Source organism: Osmia bicornis, chromosome 9, assembly GCF_907164935.1.
Source record: "Osmia bicornis bicornis chromosome 9, iOsmBic2.1, whole genome shotgun sequence".
In the NCBI taxonomy this organism is placed as follows: domain Eukaryota; kingdom Metazoa; phylum Arthropoda; class Insecta; order Hymenoptera; family Megachilidae; genus Osmia; species Osmia bicornis.
Genome location: NC_060224.1, coordinates 4,277,625 through 4,291,948, shown reverse-complemented (window position 1 = coordinate 4,291,948; position 14,324 = coordinate 4,277,625). Strand labels below are relative to the sequence as shown.

The window sequence follows — 14,324 nt, the reverse complement described above, 5'->3', positions numbered from 1 at the left end:
AAAACGATGAATCATGTGCACGCAGCGTCATTTCTATTAAATATTCAAAAGTAGTAATATATCGTAGTTTTTCTATACGTTTATGTATAAATTCAGAGCTTTTTCTAGTTAAATATCAATTAGTATTACTCGTCAAAACAATTTATTTTTTATCGTCGATAAGAAATCGGACATTGATAACGCGCTTAAAAATTTCATGGCGTTATGAAATTCAAGCAATACTTTTAATCTTGGCATAAGCGAAAGAATCATTCGCATCAACACTGTTACGTAATTGTTATCTGTCAGGAATAGTATGAATAGAAGGTGCTTCAATGCTCTGTAACCAGTTGATATCCAAGAATATTAGCGTTTCAGTGAGGATCGGAGTGAAAGCACGGAACGTTCAACGAACAATTTTACCGCCTATCAGATTTTTCTTTAAAAATTTCTTCAAATTCCAATCTAAAATGTCTCCAATACCTAGTCTTACATTTTCCAATGGTCTCAAGATGCCTGTTTTTGGCCTTGGTACGTACCAGGTAAGAAAACATGTAGATCATTATTAAAATTGCTGAACAAATATTAAAATATTAGAACCTTCATTTGCATAAATACATAGAGGAACCATTTTGGAAACATCGTAGATAAGAATATTCGGAATCATATCACGTGATCCAAGTGCGCGGTTTATTCAAAAGTTGCAAGATCTAGAACATAGAGTACACCTATAATTTCATGTACAATTTGTTTATAACTAATCTCTTTTTTCAGTCAAAAGCGGGGGAGGTAGAGAAAGCCGTGATGGAAGCTATAGATCTTGGATATCGTCATATAGACACCGCACATTTTTACCAAAATGAAAAAGAAATTGGTCAAGCGGTTCAAGCTAAAATCAAAGACGGCACCGTGAAAAGGGAGGATCTTTTCATTACAACCAAGGTAATATCGTTTCTTATTTCGATTAATTTTAATTTTAATAAACGTAGAATTAGAAAGTGATATTTGTTTTAGCTTTGGAACAATGCCCATAAAGAAGATATGGTTGTTCCAACTTGCAAAAAATCTTTGGAACTTCTTGGTCTCAGCTACGTGGATCTCTATTTAGTTCACTGGCCATTTGCTTTTAAGGTAACTTCCAACTCAACGATTCACCCAATCGAAATTAAATTACCAAAGCATCATACATTTATACAGTATGTTCTAATCATTTGTTAGGAAGGAGATGAATTGTTACCTAAAAATGAGAAAGGTATTCCTATAACATCAGACACGGACTATCTTGAAACTTGGAAAGGAATGGAACAATGTGTGCAGTTAGGATTAGCTCGTAGCATTGGAGTCAGCAATTTCAGTATAGAACAAATCACTCGTTTGCTTCCAGTGGCTAAAGTTCCACCTGTAAACAATCAGGTAATTCTATCTTAACGAAGTAACTCTTAAACATTATATTGAACAAATTCTTTGTACACAGGTCGAAGTTAGTGTGAATTTAAATCAAAAGCCATTGATTGAATTCTGTCAGAAGAATAATGTCACTGTAACTGGATACTCACCATTGGGACAGCCTGGAAACAAAGCCGGTGCACCGAATTTCCTGGAAAACCCAACAATTTTAGAACTCGCCAAAAAGCACAATAAAACACCAGCACAAATTAGTCTACGATACGCGGTAATTATTTTTTTACCTTTCTTTTGCCCTCAGGTATAGCTATGTCCGAGCTTCGAAAATCCTTTTATCAACAGCAGCATTAATAACATAAGCTGATCATTTTGATTAACATCGATAGATTGCGAATATGATTTGCGTTCATCGTTAGAAATGGGTTCTGTAAAAAGAAAGAAACATGCGGTTATCTACTGATATAAGATATCTAATTCTGTGTAATTCTTTCAAACATATCAGGTGCAACACGGAATCGCCATTATCCCGAAAACTGTAACACCCAGTCGATTGAAGGAAAACATGGGCATATTTGATTTTTCCTTATCAACTGAGGAAATGAACTCTATAGCAGCACTCGCTACAGGTCAACGCGTTGCACGATTTATAGAGTAAGCGAAAAATACTTACTATGTATAGGTAATACAATTGAAAGGAATCAATCAACATTACATTATTATTTTTTTTTCAGCTTGAAGGACCACAAATATTACCCATTCTAAAAGTGAAAGTTTCATCGCGAACGGATGGCAGGAAGCAGCTCATCAGTTTCGGTGTAAATTAAATAGTAAGGCATATCCCCTTTGAACTTATATAATCCCACGCTGCAATTCGGCTCTCGTTTGACCCTTGTCTATTCAATTGGATATATTGAACGCCATGGAAAATTTCGACGCTTCGTTTTGAAATGACATCATACCAGCCTGCAAACATAACAAAGCGGACACCGTTGCGAATCAGGCTAATTGCATGTAACCAGTATTTACAACGATGACAGAATGTACAATTTCTGAGCAAATAAAATTGCATCAAAACGTAGCTTTATACGATAACATCTTCTATTTTTTACGAAACAATCGTGTAACGTTGTTTTTGCAACAGAAAACTTGTTGGAAACTTGCAAATCAATGTGTACCAAGGTATTCTAGATACTGTAAAAGGACACTCGTGTTTCAAATACAGGCTGTTATCTGTATACAAAACAGCAGAAATGCGGTAGCGGAAATGTAATTAGTAAAACAAATTTGAATACAATTAAGCTTGCAGATAATAAAGTAATAAAAGTACATTGTTTCATACCAAATGAGGCTAATTTTCGTTTGAAACTTCTTTTTACAATTCTAATTTACTGTTTAATGTTCTTGTGAGAAAAAAAATTCTATTGCACGGTAGAGTGCACAAGTAGTTCAAGTCATAGAATGAAGAAAGTCGTCTATAAATTATAGCAGGATCCTACTAGGAAAAAAGGACCGTGATTTATTTTCATTGAGAATTCTGGGCCAGCCTTCTTCAAGGACAATGAATGGCAAAGGCTCGTGTGGGCGAGGACCCTTTTTTTAGAATGATTTAGTCGACAAGCGTTCGAATGGAATTTTTTGCTGCTATATTATTCAATATTTCCACTATGATGGTATATTCCATCACCTTCGTTTCTTCTTATTCTCTCTTTAAAATATTCACTTAACGTTCTGTAATGTCCACAACATCATCGGTGAAGAAAATATTATATCACAGCAACAGGGAGTATTTGAATCGCGCGATAAGTCACATGCCGATTCGAATTTGAATTTCTCATACATCGTCGTGTTTAGTAAATTAAGCCACGACCTTCGACAGAGTTTCTTACAGTTTCAATGCTGTTCGCTATCATATTGTCAAGTTGACGGTCACGTATTCAAGACGTTTCCAATAAACTCGTTATATGGAGGACGCAATTACATCATGAATCATATCGCACAGGTGTAAGTTTTTTTTTTTAAATTCTTTTTTGAAACCTATCTGATAAAATCGAGTTATGTTATACCCGGTATTTTCACTGCAAATATTTTATCTAGAGCATGTGCGAAAACAATGAATACCGTTTTTCATTCTATAGATTGAACACGAAATTCAAGTCACCAACACAAAAGGAGATACTGTCTTCCGAAAGCACTAAATCGCCAAGGATATTCCACTGCGGCTCGTGGAGGTCTAAAATGCTCGTTAAGGTGAAAGAATGCCGGGATGCGATTAAAAACATGATTACCTTCGACAAGTTACCAAACACCATAGAAACTGCACAACGAACTATCGTGAACGGTGCATCCTTCTCTTCCAATGTGTCGAGACATAAAAAAACATCCTCGTTACCGGACGTCATCACATTCAGTAGCGTCGCGTTGAAGGATGAAGAGTACGATAATGAAGAGAATCTAACGAGTAACTCGACGTTGAATTCGAACGAGAAAGAAGTGAACACATCCGCAGAGGTGAACGACACGGTGGATCGCTTTACGACGAGCCACGACACGACCAACAACTCATTGAAATCGTTCCTGCTGTTAGAGAAGCAAGTAATGGAAGAATATCTAGACGAGAAAGAGGCATTTACGATCAAGAAGAAAATATCGGCCGAGCCGTTTCTTTCTTACGCCGAAGGAGCCGCGGAGTTTGTTTGGGCCGACGACAAGGAGAACAACGTCCCGTACAGAGTTTGGAACTCCGAGGAACATGTGAACTGTACGGATATTGATTTTGAGAATCCGCACATGAACTCGACGTTCAGCGAATATTCGGAAGCTACCAAAACTCGTACATCATCTCCGATTCAAAATTGGAATTCTGGTTTCGAAAATCATTTCTCAATATGAATTTATATGTTAATCTTCTATTCATTGGAATATTTTTATTTATTGAACATCATGTACGATTCACTTTCAATTTGATGCAATAAAGTTTTCTGTAAATTAAACGAGATCCTCGGAATTTCATTACAAAACCTTTCAATGAGCCTACGTCTAAGATTGAAAATCTTGAGAAGCGGGCTAAAGCGTTTAGACTAACGAAAAATTTTTTGCGCCATTGTGTTTAGTGGGTCAAAATCTCAACTAATGACCGAAAATTTTTTTTGTGCCACTTCCGGTCTGACTGGAGTTGGCTTTAGAGCTCTACTTTTACCTAGTTGGATTTGAATGTAAATAAAAGCATTGTATGAATTATAAATGATTCAGTATCTTAACAGCAGTGCTCGTGACAATGCGAATACTAACAAGAATTTGAAAAATCATTCCACATTTTTCATTATTAATTTATGGTGCAGTCATCGAGTACGAGTAGTGACCGCGCGAAAAGAACGCTCTATATATAAATGTTTAAACAAACAGATACAAGATAAGTAAGAGATAACGTTTAGATTCTAAGAGATTAGTATTAAGGACGTAATTGATTTCGAAAATCACCGTCATGTCGTTGTTCGCGAGGCAATACGATGCTCTATTCATGTCCAACCAGAAGCTGAAGGAGATATCAATCATCCTGAGGAACGGAAGAACCGTTCAGAGCAAAGTAATGAACCTGATCTTCACCATACTCCGCTGTATTGTTTTACACATCGATACCCGTTTACACGAATTCAAAGATGTTTTTAGCGATAATAGTCTAAAGACTCTGAGGAACGATCTAGAGGATCTTTTGTACTTCGATGCAAAATTCTTCAATTGTCTGCTCTTGGAGTTGACGTTGTACACATTGCGGAAGGAACGCAATTATCTGGACAGAAATATCGCACTGATCCCAAACAGAACGATGTCCAGAAGCCGATGGAACGATGTGATCATTCGGAGGAAAGTCAAGGCCATCGTGAAGTTCATGATTTTTCGAAAAACTAGAACATGTAGGTGCTTACATGTCGAGGATGACGCGTTGAACTGGTCCTCCTACAAAGATAAAATCGGTGTTATACTTAATAATCAGATAAATCGTAAAAATATATCAAACAACAGAATCGAGTTTGATCAAAACAACTGCTTGAAATATTCGAAAGATAATTATCAAAGGGGCATAGTGGATCGGAATTACTTCAGAAGGAACGGTACGAACAGTTTACAAAATCGTTCAGAAATGGAATACAATTTAAAAGATGTTTACATCCAACGGTTTTGTAACAAGATCTATTGTCTATTCCGCTGCGGATGGATATGGCTTTCCTTGTATTATTTCACCGTGTTCTTTATCCAATGTTATTCAACGCTCCATGAACATTAAATAGATTTTAGTTTAATATTTATGTAGTTCGAAGTTTTATTCGTGCAGTTATTACGTTTATCGATTACAAAATCGATAAATCTGTTTCGCGGGAAAAGGTATGGGTATATCGTTCGACGTTTTAACCGATTAAGATAAAGTGAATGATAAAGTTTCACACGTGCATAGAGTCACTTGTTTAAATTACAAAGAGAAGCATTCTATATAAATTGAATTCATCTGGCAGTGTTTTCAAAATTTTTTTATAAAATTCTTTTTTTTTCCTCTGATAAATAGAATTTAATCAAACCCCCGATCAATTATTCGGATCTTTAAGAACAAGGTTTATGTAATATGATACCTTGAATGTTCTAATTATACACGTGTATTTTTATCAGAACGCATATCTTTAATTATGTATATAGAAGATATTTCTATGATTAGAAGCTCTTTACATTGTATATAAAAATAAAAATTATCGTTCTTATTGAAACGTTTCAGTACCATCATTGTTCTTCCATATGCTAACACAATAACATTGTTGAAGAACGCTCTATCCATTGTACGGTTTAGAAGAAAAGAAATAGTCTACCTCAAACATCAAACGGTTAGCTAAATGCGAATGTCGATCAATAAACAGTATTGATTTTAAATTAAATGTATTATTGACGCGCATAACGTCAAAATATATATAAAAGATGAAATATAGTTTCAAGTATACCCCGAATATTATTTTTTTCTTTTCATTTTATTATTTCCAAACGTTAAAACCATAGTGTTATGTTTTTTCTTGGGCTTTTTTTCTGTTTACCAGTTCGTTGAAACCGAGCGCCGTTTTCAGAAAGCCATAAAAATATCAGAAGACAATCAACTTATCGATCCATGCATGAGATTGTCAGAATTAACGTACATTCATGTGTTAATTTTCCTGCGAAATGTGAATTAAAATCACTTTCTAGAACAATCCATTTCTGTTATGAGTGTACACTGTTATTCTCTGTAATTCATTCATTCATTCTTAACAATCAAGGGTTTCAACCGTCCCTTGCTGTTTGTAACGGTCTCTGTAATTTTCCATAGGGCCCGTTTCTCGTTAACGAATTTACCGGCATCCCAGGGACTACGATCGAGATACAGACACAAAGAAATCTTTCTGTATAAGACATAAAACTTATTATGCAAGATCGCACACACGTATGATCGAGAATCGCATGCGCAGAAAACATTTATGAAACAGGGCAGTACACTTCTGGGGGATCAAAGGTACCGTTTCTTTCCTTTTCTCTTATTTTTTTCAGATTTTTCGAACTCCTTCGTTTATAGCCTTCGGTACCAATTTTTCCATTCGTAGGTCTGATATAACATATCTCAATCTGAAAAACAGAAACCAAAGATAAAGTATATACTGTATGTAAGTATCAAACAAGTTCTATGCAGAGTGTTATTCTACTAAAAATATATTCAATATTTAATAATTAAACGAAACGAATAAAATAATTTTTGTATTGGTATCAATGAATAAAATTCTTAAACATTGAATCTTAAGTTTTAGTGTCCAAGTTATGTAAAAACTATTATGAAATATGCTGTGAGAGGAGATTTTGATATAAATTCGTTAATCATAAACAATATTTATCTTTTGAATACATAAGATTAAATATATCTTTTGATCTATAAATTCACGAAAAGACAACGAATTCTACATTGATATTACGGGTCTGCTTTCGGGGGGAGCGGGAACAGGGGTTTAACGTAGGACATTTATAAAAGGAGCTTAGGCAAATCTACCGGCATTTGTACTGCTAACTTTAGTGAATGACGGTTTGCCGAATCTCAACAAGTGGAAAACTTTGTTTCAAAAAGACTTTCTGTGTCTAATAATAAATATATAACAAGATCAAGATGGTTCTGAACGTACCGATCATGAAATTCTATAACGGCAACGAAATGCCGGCTTTCGGTTTGGGTACATGGAAGGTCAGTACTATCTCCTATGACGCGATTAAGCATAGCTAAAGATTTATCTCATAAATTCACGAAAGAGATACAAAGAATTGTTCATAAGCTATGTTCCGACTTCTCTCATAATGAATGCCGATCTTTTTAAGTGAATTTATTTCATAATTTTATGTTCTGATACCAACGGAAAATATTTAATTCTTCCTTCATCTAAGACGCAATTGTTCCACGATGTTCTAGAATCTACTAAATGGATGAATAATTCGCTTCCATCTGAAATACAGCTTCCGATTTAATTGATATTTATTTTCACATTTCATTTGTTAGAAATCAAATTGTATGAATAAAAAATAAAGTATTTTAAAGTAATATAATTTTTGTTTAAATTTGAATTTACGTAATTATATATGGAAGTACATATGGATACGCAAGTTTAAGCTGTTATTTATCATTTCAAAACTACAGATATGTATACTGTGCAATTATAAAAAAAAATTGCTATGATAAGTATTATAACTGAATTTTATTTATTAGAATCAGTAAATGGCATTACATATTTAAAGATAAGCTATTTATCACAGTTATATAAGAATGATGTGAAATCCAAGAATTTGCTGGAAAATCAGTTTTACTTGTGTGATAAGTGGTACTTCACATTCTTAATTAATTATAATCATATTTCAGTCCAAACCTGGTGAAGTTACTCAAGCTGTTAAGGATGCCATTGATATTGGATATAGGCACATTGATTGTGCCCATGTGTATGGTAATGAAAAAGAAGTGGGTGAAGCCCTTAAAGCAAAAATAGCTGAAGGTGTTGTGAAAAGGCAGGACCTTTTCATCACAAGCAAATTGTGGAACACTTTCCATAAGCCAGACTTGGTTGAACCTGCCATCAAGAAAACCTTGTCAAATTTAGGTCTTGAGTACTTGGACCTTTATTTAATCCATTGGCCAATGGCATACAAAGAAGGGAATGATCTATTTCCCACAAATGCTGATGGTAAGCCTGCTTTAAGCAATGTAGATTATCTAGACACATGGAAAGCAATGGAAGCTTTGGTAAAAAAGGGACTGACCAAGAACATTGGTGTAAGCAATTTCAATTCTGAACAAATTGAAAGGTTGCTCAAAAACTGTACCATCAAACCAGTTACAAACCAAGTGAGCATGCATTTCATTCAATTTCTACTAACATCTCTTATAGAATATTTTTACAGAGTTTATTTATTTGCAGATTGAATGTCATCCATATCTAACTCAAAGAAAGCTCTCAGACTTTTGCAAAGAAAGGGGTATTCTCATTACTGCCTACAGTCCTCTTGGATCTCCTGACAGACCATGGGCCAAGCCAGATGATCCAAAATTATTAGAAGACAAAAAATTGGTTGAACTTGCCAAAAAATACAAGAAAACACCTGCACAAGTTCTAATTAGATATCAGTTGGATCGCGGGCACATAGTAATACCGAAATCAGTAACAAAATCAAGAATTGCTCAAAATAGTGAGGTCTTTGACTTCAAACTCGCCCCAGAAGATATTGCATATATTGATACCTTTGATTGCAATGGCAGAATTTGCCCAATGACAGGGTAAATATATCTTTTATAATACTACTTATATTAAGTTTGAAACGCGTTTAATTTTTCTAACATAAATCTATTATTTTTCAGAACCGAGCCAAGTCCTCACTATCCCTTCAACATTCCATTTTAAGGAATTATATTATGTTAAGAAACGATATGTACAAACTGGTATAATTTCATCATTTATATATTTTTCTGCATGTTTTATACTGCATTCTGTATAAAATAAACTGCACAATAATAAAAAATGTGTGTACTTTAATTTCCTATGTGCTTTAATATCCCGCCCGATGTATTTTAATTAAAGCGAAATATAAATAACAAAATGCTATAATGACTTGCGGTGTAGATAATATCGATAATAATAATTAGATATGATACTGGTATGATATATATACAGAAGTCTTGATTAACGAACATCAGTTTATCGCAGATACAATTGGCAGTGCACACTTCACGATGGTACCATCTGTAAAATTCTACAATGGCAATACGTGTCCCATATTGGGTCTCGGCACGTGGAAGGTACGTTAAAACTTGACTCCACTAAATTTCTATTATTTTAAAAAGTATATAAACAATTTTATTCAATGAAATAACATATTATTGGTTATGTTTCATCAAACATCTTTCATTTCTGTAATTGAACTGTCAATAAGCGGAATATAAAGATCAATGTCGTGAAAAAAATTAATTGCTTTTATCTTCTATAATCATCTCTAAGAATACTTATATTCTTACCAATCAAATTCCACGAATACATACACATATTCGTTTGCTTATTAAACAGTCAAAACCAGACCAAGTAATTCAAGCTGTGAAAGATGCCATTGATGTAGGATATCGACATCTTGACTGCGCTCCAATTTATGGAAACGAGAATGAAGTGGGTGCAGCGATTACTGCAAAAATTAAAGAAGGTGTTATCAAACGGGAGGATATTTTTGTCACTAGTAAGTTATGGCACACGTGCCATCGACCAGAACGAGTCGAGGCTGGATTGAAGAAAACTTTGAACGACCTTGGTCTCGAATACCTGGACCTCTATCTGATACATTCGCCAGTTGCATTCAAAGGTATTTTCTTCTTTATAATGAGTTTAAATATCGATTAGTATATTTAAAAAATTCGTTCACAGATGGAGAAGAAACTGTACCAAAAGATTCCGATGGTAACATCTTAACCGAAGATACCGATTATCTCGATACCTGGCGCGCCATGGAGAACCTTTTGAAAAAAGGTCTCGTGAAGAATATTGGCCTAAGCAATTTCAATTCCCAGCAAGTAGAACGAGTACTTGCCAATTGTACGATAAAACCGGTGACTAATCAAGTGGAATGCCATCCATATTTAACTCAGAGAAAACTTTCCGAGTTTTGTAAATCCAGGGAGATTACGATCACTGCTTATAGTCCTTTCGCAACTCCCGACAGTCCTTTCGCTAAACCTAACGACCGATTGGTATTGGAAGATCCAAAGCTCAAGGAACTGGCTGCTAAATATAAAAAATCACCTGCACAAATAGCATTACGGTATCAAGTATGTATCTCGAATCCATTAAGTATCTCGAATAGGATTAAAAACCTTTCATTATTACACTTCTATCTTAACAGATTCAACGTGGACATATAGTGATACCCAAATCGGTAACAAAATCGAGAATCCAAGAAAACTATGAAATTTTTGACTTTGAACTTAGCCCTGAAGATATGAAAGTAATCAATGGCTTGGATTGCAATGGAAGGGTCTGCATTAGATCTGGGTAAGTACTTACTTCGAGCAAACACCAAAGAAACCCTTCTTTAATAATTTTATATTTGATTTTCAGACTTGAACATCACAAGTACTTCCCATTTAACATTGAGTTCTAATATTGGATTATGCATAACAAGATTAAAAGAAATATATTTACTGAAGTAATATAAGCCTTGTCAATAAATTATCCTTACAATATTGCAAAAGAATAAAACGATAGATAAAAATACTCACAGGTCAGTTGCACTGGCACGACAAAGATGCATCGCTGTCCTCGCAACCGCAGGAACAACATTCGCAAAATTCATCCTCGCTATTACTGTCCTCGTTTAAATACTGTGAGCCAGTTGGATGATAATCGTTCAGTGCATCACTGCAATTGCACTCCGCATCCGACAGTCCTAGTGCACATTTACCCTTGCAGTTACACCTGCAATTTCCTTTGGGGTGTAGAAAACCGTTGCAAGGCGAAGGACAAATTTCACACGGGCTTCTAAGATCACAGGGCGGTACCAATATTGGTTTGCACATCTTACGAATACCTGTAATTTCGAGTACAATTAGTTCCTATTCCGATCGATAAACTGGTTGCATTACGTACCATGATCCATGATTGGGCAAGACGATAATTCGCAACAACCCTTCCTCGAAGGGGAACTTCTGGGGAAGCTCTGATTGCAAAAAGAAATTCTTCCTGTGCAGGATTTTTTCATCATACTTTGAATCTCTCGGGGACCAATGCACGGACGAGAACGGTGCGGCAATTTTGTAGAAGTCCCTGGAGGGCACGTCATATGTCCGCAAGGTTCACAAGACGGGGTTGAAAATTTTGATTTTGATTGTTTCGATGGTTTATCGTTAATCGCTTTTTCTCCTTTTTTCTCAGAGTTAGATGGTGTTGCACCGATAGACTCTTCATTTTTCTGTAACGTGAACAAAAATATTATTAATTAATAAACCCCTTTCAACAATAAAACAAATTCATTTACGTTGTTTTCAGGATTCGACGAGGTAACACTTTTTGTTTGAGACGACACCTCCTCCGCTTTGTTCTCATTATTCTTCCACCAGTTCGGCATCCACGAGGATTTTTTCTCTACCTGATCCCCGGATTTTTCCTGTTTAATTTCCTGCTCTGGTTTCTCATTAATATTCTGCTCCGAAGTAGAAACTACCGCGTCACTTTTACGTTGTGCTTGTTTCTTTTTCGGACGAAAATCGTTTGACGAACGCATCAAACATTTCTTAGGCACGCAACAAATCTTCATCCCGTTGCATTCTAGATCCTGAGCACAGTTGATCTTTCGTCTACCGCAAACATTTTGGTATTCTCTGGATGTTAACAGTCGATCCATTTGCTCCTTGAATATCGTTTCCCTCTGTTCCAGCTCTTTGATACAATTCTTCAGGCTCAGCTCCTCCTCGGCCAGCTGACGGATCTTCGACAAGCAAATTATGTCCTCGGAACGTATGGAATGAAGGCTCGGACACTTGTAACTCCGCACCTCCTTCTGCAGATCGTTCAGAGCGTCGTTCATTTCTTTGTTCACGAGTTCCAATGAATCCAACTCCATATCCGTTTCCTCTAACTTAACGTCCGCTTGAATAATTTTCTCCTACAATTACAAACGATACCCTTAGTCGAGATTCGAGAAAACGCAAAAGATACACAAATAGGGATACAATAACGACGAATGAGATTTTGCAACGGGTGCAAGGATTCGAGCACACTGGCAAGATTTACCCGAAGAAATCGTTGAATTTCAATCGTTCCGTACATGCAACTCCGCCGTCTCCCCGTTCAATTCCTTCACGGTTCTCTTCAAGTTGTCCAGCAATCTCTCGGTTTGGTCCGGGTAAGGTGAGAACCTTCTCATGATCTCGCGAATCTTGCAATACGGTGCATCCTCGCACTTTTTGCACGTCCACATATTGTACGCTATTAACGCCGGTATAGATCGTTCCATCGTCGTGATCTTGTCCCTTAAATACTTCTGCCTACCAAGAAGATCGCAACGTCGTTCCTGCATCTTCGACGTGATGTCCTCGAAGCACACGGAACAAGGATCGTCCTCTGGTATGGGACCTGACCAAACGAAATGTAACGCTTTATCGAATGTATATCTTATTTATAACGCGAGCTATGTGTTTATTTGCGATGCATCACCTACATTTACAACGCGACATCTTGCTTTGTCTCCGCCAGTAAACGCGAACTTTGTAATTAGGTTACTATAATTTTTTTTTTCTTTCGTGGATTCCTCAACGTTTCATTGCATTGCATCATTCTTCGGACGAAAAGTTACAAATAGGCGATACATTTGACGACATGGTCTTTCGAATTTTGATACCACTTTAAGAGCATTTTTTTAAACAACCCCGACAATTTCACGCGCTAATCTGAACTGTATCGTGTAGCGATTGAACTTGGCGGTGACTCGATTTAAAAAAAAAAATCGCACAAGATCGTACATTTGTTCTCGATTTTTTTTTTCTGAAAAACAATCTGTACGCATCAAGAAAATTAGCATGCATTGGGAAAGCTTTCTGTGACCCAGCGAAATCGATCCGTCCGTGTCGTGTGAGATCGAATTGCTTAAAAATCTGGAGCCGATCGAGGTGGACAGCGATGTTACCCTTCGATTTAGTCAGGAGTCTGTAAAAGAGAAAAATCCCATTTCTTCGAACATTATTTTACGATTAATTAATTTGGTAATTGGTATACAAATGATTTCGTATTTGACAGAAGAACAGACTTGAGTAGCCGTTACACAGACGACGACAAATGTTCACTGCTAACCGGAACTAGCGTCTCTTTACAAGACAGCACAGGGAGTACGATCACAGGCTCGATAAGAGCCAACTACCAACGCAATTTCGAAGATCGTGTATTGCATGGGCAGAGCGGAGGTCGGAGATTCAGTTACAAAAAGAGAAAAACCTGCAACGGAAATGAAATATTTAGTGCCCCTGCCGGAGTCAGTCCCCATCACGTTAAATCGTCGATCATCCGACGGAATACAAGTTGGTCATATAAATCTACTTAGGTTAATGTATCCGAAACTTACGAAATTGAATGATTTTTTAATCCTTATTAGATGGATCTCCATTAATTTTTGTATGGCCGCAAAAACCACCTAGAAGCAGACTGTTAAGAATTCTAGCTCCTCTTATGCACGGTATTCTTATTGGGTTCTTATTTTTGGATGCTATTCATCTTTGGCCAGGGGAATTCTTACCTACATCGTTGCCCTCCGTAATGCCCGTTCCTTTACCACCCGTTAAATGCAACGTGATCGAGCCGCGTTGGTTCGATAATAGTTAGAATGATTTTGTAATATTATCACTTTTCTTCAAATTCAAATTACACTTCCTCGAT

At 36.2% G+C, this 14,324-nt stretch overlaps 6 protein-coding genes across 9 annotated transcripts; 5 read left to right on the top strand and 1 right to left on the bottom strand.

Moving 5' to 3' along the window:
* The first annotated feature begins 95 nt into the window (after positions 1 to 95).
* LOC114883129 (1,5-anhydro-D-fructose reductase) lies at positions 96 to 2,461 on the top strand. The gene is made up of 7 exons (XM_029200603.2): positions 96 to 521; positions 754 to 921; positions 994 to 1,110; positions 1,198 to 1,392; positions 1,454 to 1,651; positions 1,886 to 2,034; positions 2,115 to 2,461. The coding sequence occupies exons 1-7, from the start codon at positions 315 to 317 to the stop codon at positions 2,143 to 2,145; spliced, it is 1,065 nt and encodes a 354-aa protein (XP_029056436.2). The 5' UTR covers positions 96 to 314; the 3' UTR covers positions 2,146 to 2,461.
* Positions 2,462 to 3,047: 586 nt separating this feature from the next.
* Positions 3,048 to 4,378, top strand: LOC114883149. The gene is made up of 3 exons (XM_029200638.2): positions 3,048 to 3,053; positions 3,113 to 3,384; positions 3,519 to 4,378. Exons 1-3 carry the CDS (start codon positions 3,048 to 3,050, stop codon positions 4,270 to 4,272), a joined length of 1,032 nt encoding a protein of 343 aa, XP_029056471.2. The 3' UTR covers positions 4,273 to 4,378.
* Positions 4,379 to 4,469: 91 nt separating this feature from the next.
* On the top strand, positions 4,470 to 6,371 carry LOC114883147. The gene has a single exon (XM_029200636.2). The coding sequence runs from the start codon at positions 4,865 to 4,867 to the stop codon at positions 5,663 to 5,665; it is 801 nt and encodes a 266-aa protein (XP_029056469.2). The 5' UTR covers positions 4,470 to 4,864; the 3' UTR covers positions 5,666 to 6,371.
* Positions 6,139 to 14,309, bottom strand: LOC114883142. Of its 4 annotated transcripts, none has more exons than XM_046287048.1 (9): positions 14,185 to 14,309; positions 14,014 to 14,093; positions 13,702 to 13,886; positions 13,117 to 13,601; positions 12,724 to 13,031; positions 11,935 to 12,561; positions 11,547 to 11,868; positions 11,180 to 11,487; positions 6,139 to 7,017 (listed from the first exon to the last, which is right to left on the bottom strand). In XM_046287048.1, exons 4-8 carry the CDS (start codon positions 13,130 to 13,132, stop codon positions 11,183 to 11,185), a joined length of 1,578 nt encoding a protein of 525 aa, XP_046143004.1. In that variant the 5' UTR covers positions 13,133 to 13,601; positions 13,702 to 13,886; positions 14,014 to 14,093; positions 14,185 to 14,309; the 3' UTR covers positions 6,139 to 7,017; positions 11,180 to 11,182. The 4 variants fall into 4 exon arrangements, with proteins under 4 accessions (XP_046143004.1, XP_029056460.2, XP_029056462.2 ...); XM_029200627.2 differs by having other exon boundaries at positions 14,014 to 14,082; XM_029200629.2 differs by having other exon boundaries at positions 13,117 to 13,625; positions 14,014 to 14,309.
* Positions 7,427 to 9,452, top strand: LOC114883145 (aldo-keto reductase family 1 member B1-like). Its single transcript, XM_029200634.2, has 4 exons — positions 7,427 to 7,621; positions 8,288 to 8,767; positions 8,841 to 9,196; positions 9,278 to 9,452. The coding sequence occupies exons 1-4, from the start codon at positions 7,547 to 7,549 to the stop codon at positions 9,318 to 9,320; spliced, it is 954 nt and encodes a 317-aa protein (XP_029056467.1). The 5' UTR covers positions 7,427 to 7,546; the 3' UTR covers positions 9,321 to 9,452.
* Positions 9,594 to 11,112, top strand: LOC114883146 (aldo-keto reductase family 1 member B1-like). The gene is made up of 5 exons (XM_029200635.2): positions 9,594 to 9,715; positions 9,981 to 10,266; positions 10,329 to 10,729; positions 10,804 to 10,952; positions 11,019 to 11,112. The coding sequence occupies exons 1-5, from the start codon at positions 9,650 to 9,652 to the stop codon at positions 11,059 to 11,061; spliced, it is 945 nt and encodes a 314-aa protein (XP_029056468.1). The 5' UTR covers positions 9,594 to 9,649; the 3' UTR covers positions 11,062 to 11,112.
* Positions 14,310 to 14,324: the final 15 nt, after the last annotated feature.

Coding starts and splice junctions, on each gene's coding strand:
- LOC114883149 (XM_029200638.2), top strand. Junction 3,385..3,518: donor ATGAATCATATCGCACAGGT/GTAAGTTTTTTT, acceptor TTCATTCTATAG/ATTGAACACGAAATTCAAGT.
- LOC114883129 (XM_029200603.2), top strand. CDS start 315: ATGCTCTGTAACCAGTTGATATCCAAGAATATTAGCGTTTCAGTGAGG. Junction 522..753: donor TTGGCCTTGGTACGTACCAG/GTAAGAAAACAT, acceptor CTCTTTTTTCAG/TCAAAAGCGGGGGAGGTAGA. Junction 1,111..1,197: donor ACTGGCCATTTGCTTTTAAG/GTAACTTCCAAC, acceptor ATCATTTGTTAG/GAAGGAGATGAATTGTTACC.
- LOC114883146 (XM_029200635.2), top strand. CDS start 9,650: ATGGTACCATCTGTAAAATTCTACAATGGCAATACGTGTCCCATATTG. Junction 10,267..10,328: donor TTCGCCAGTTGCATTCAAAG/GTATTTTCTTCT, acceptor ATTCGTTCACAG/ATGGAGAAGAAACTGTACCA. Junction 10,730..10,803: donor AAATAGCATTACGGTATCAA/GTATGTATCTCG, acceptor CTATCTTAACAG/ATTCAACGTGGACATATAGT.
- LOC114883142 (XM_029200629.2), bottom strand. Junction 12,562..12,723: donor GGGAGACGGCGGAGTTGCAT/GTACGGAACGAT, acceptor TTGTAATTGTAG/GAGAAAATTATTCAAGCGGA. Junction 11,488..11,546: donor TTGCCCAATCATGGATCATG/GTACGTAATGCA, acceptor TCGAAATTACAG/GTATTCGTAAGATGTGCAAA.
- LOC114883145 (XM_029200634.2), top strand. CDS start 7,547: ATGGTTCTGAACGTACCGATCATGAAATTCTATAACGGCAACGAAATG. Junction 8,768..8,840: donor TCAAACCAGTTACAAACCAA/GTGAGCATGCAT, acceptor ATTTATTTGCAG/ATTGAATGTCATCCATATCT. Junction 9,197..9,277: donor AGAATTTGCCCAATGACAGG/GTAAATATATCT, acceptor ATTATTTTTCAG/AACCGAGCCAAGTCCTCACT.
- LOC114883147 (XM_029200636.2), top strand. CDS start 4,865: ATGTCGTTGTTCGCGAGGCAATACGATGCTCTATTCATGTCCAACCAG.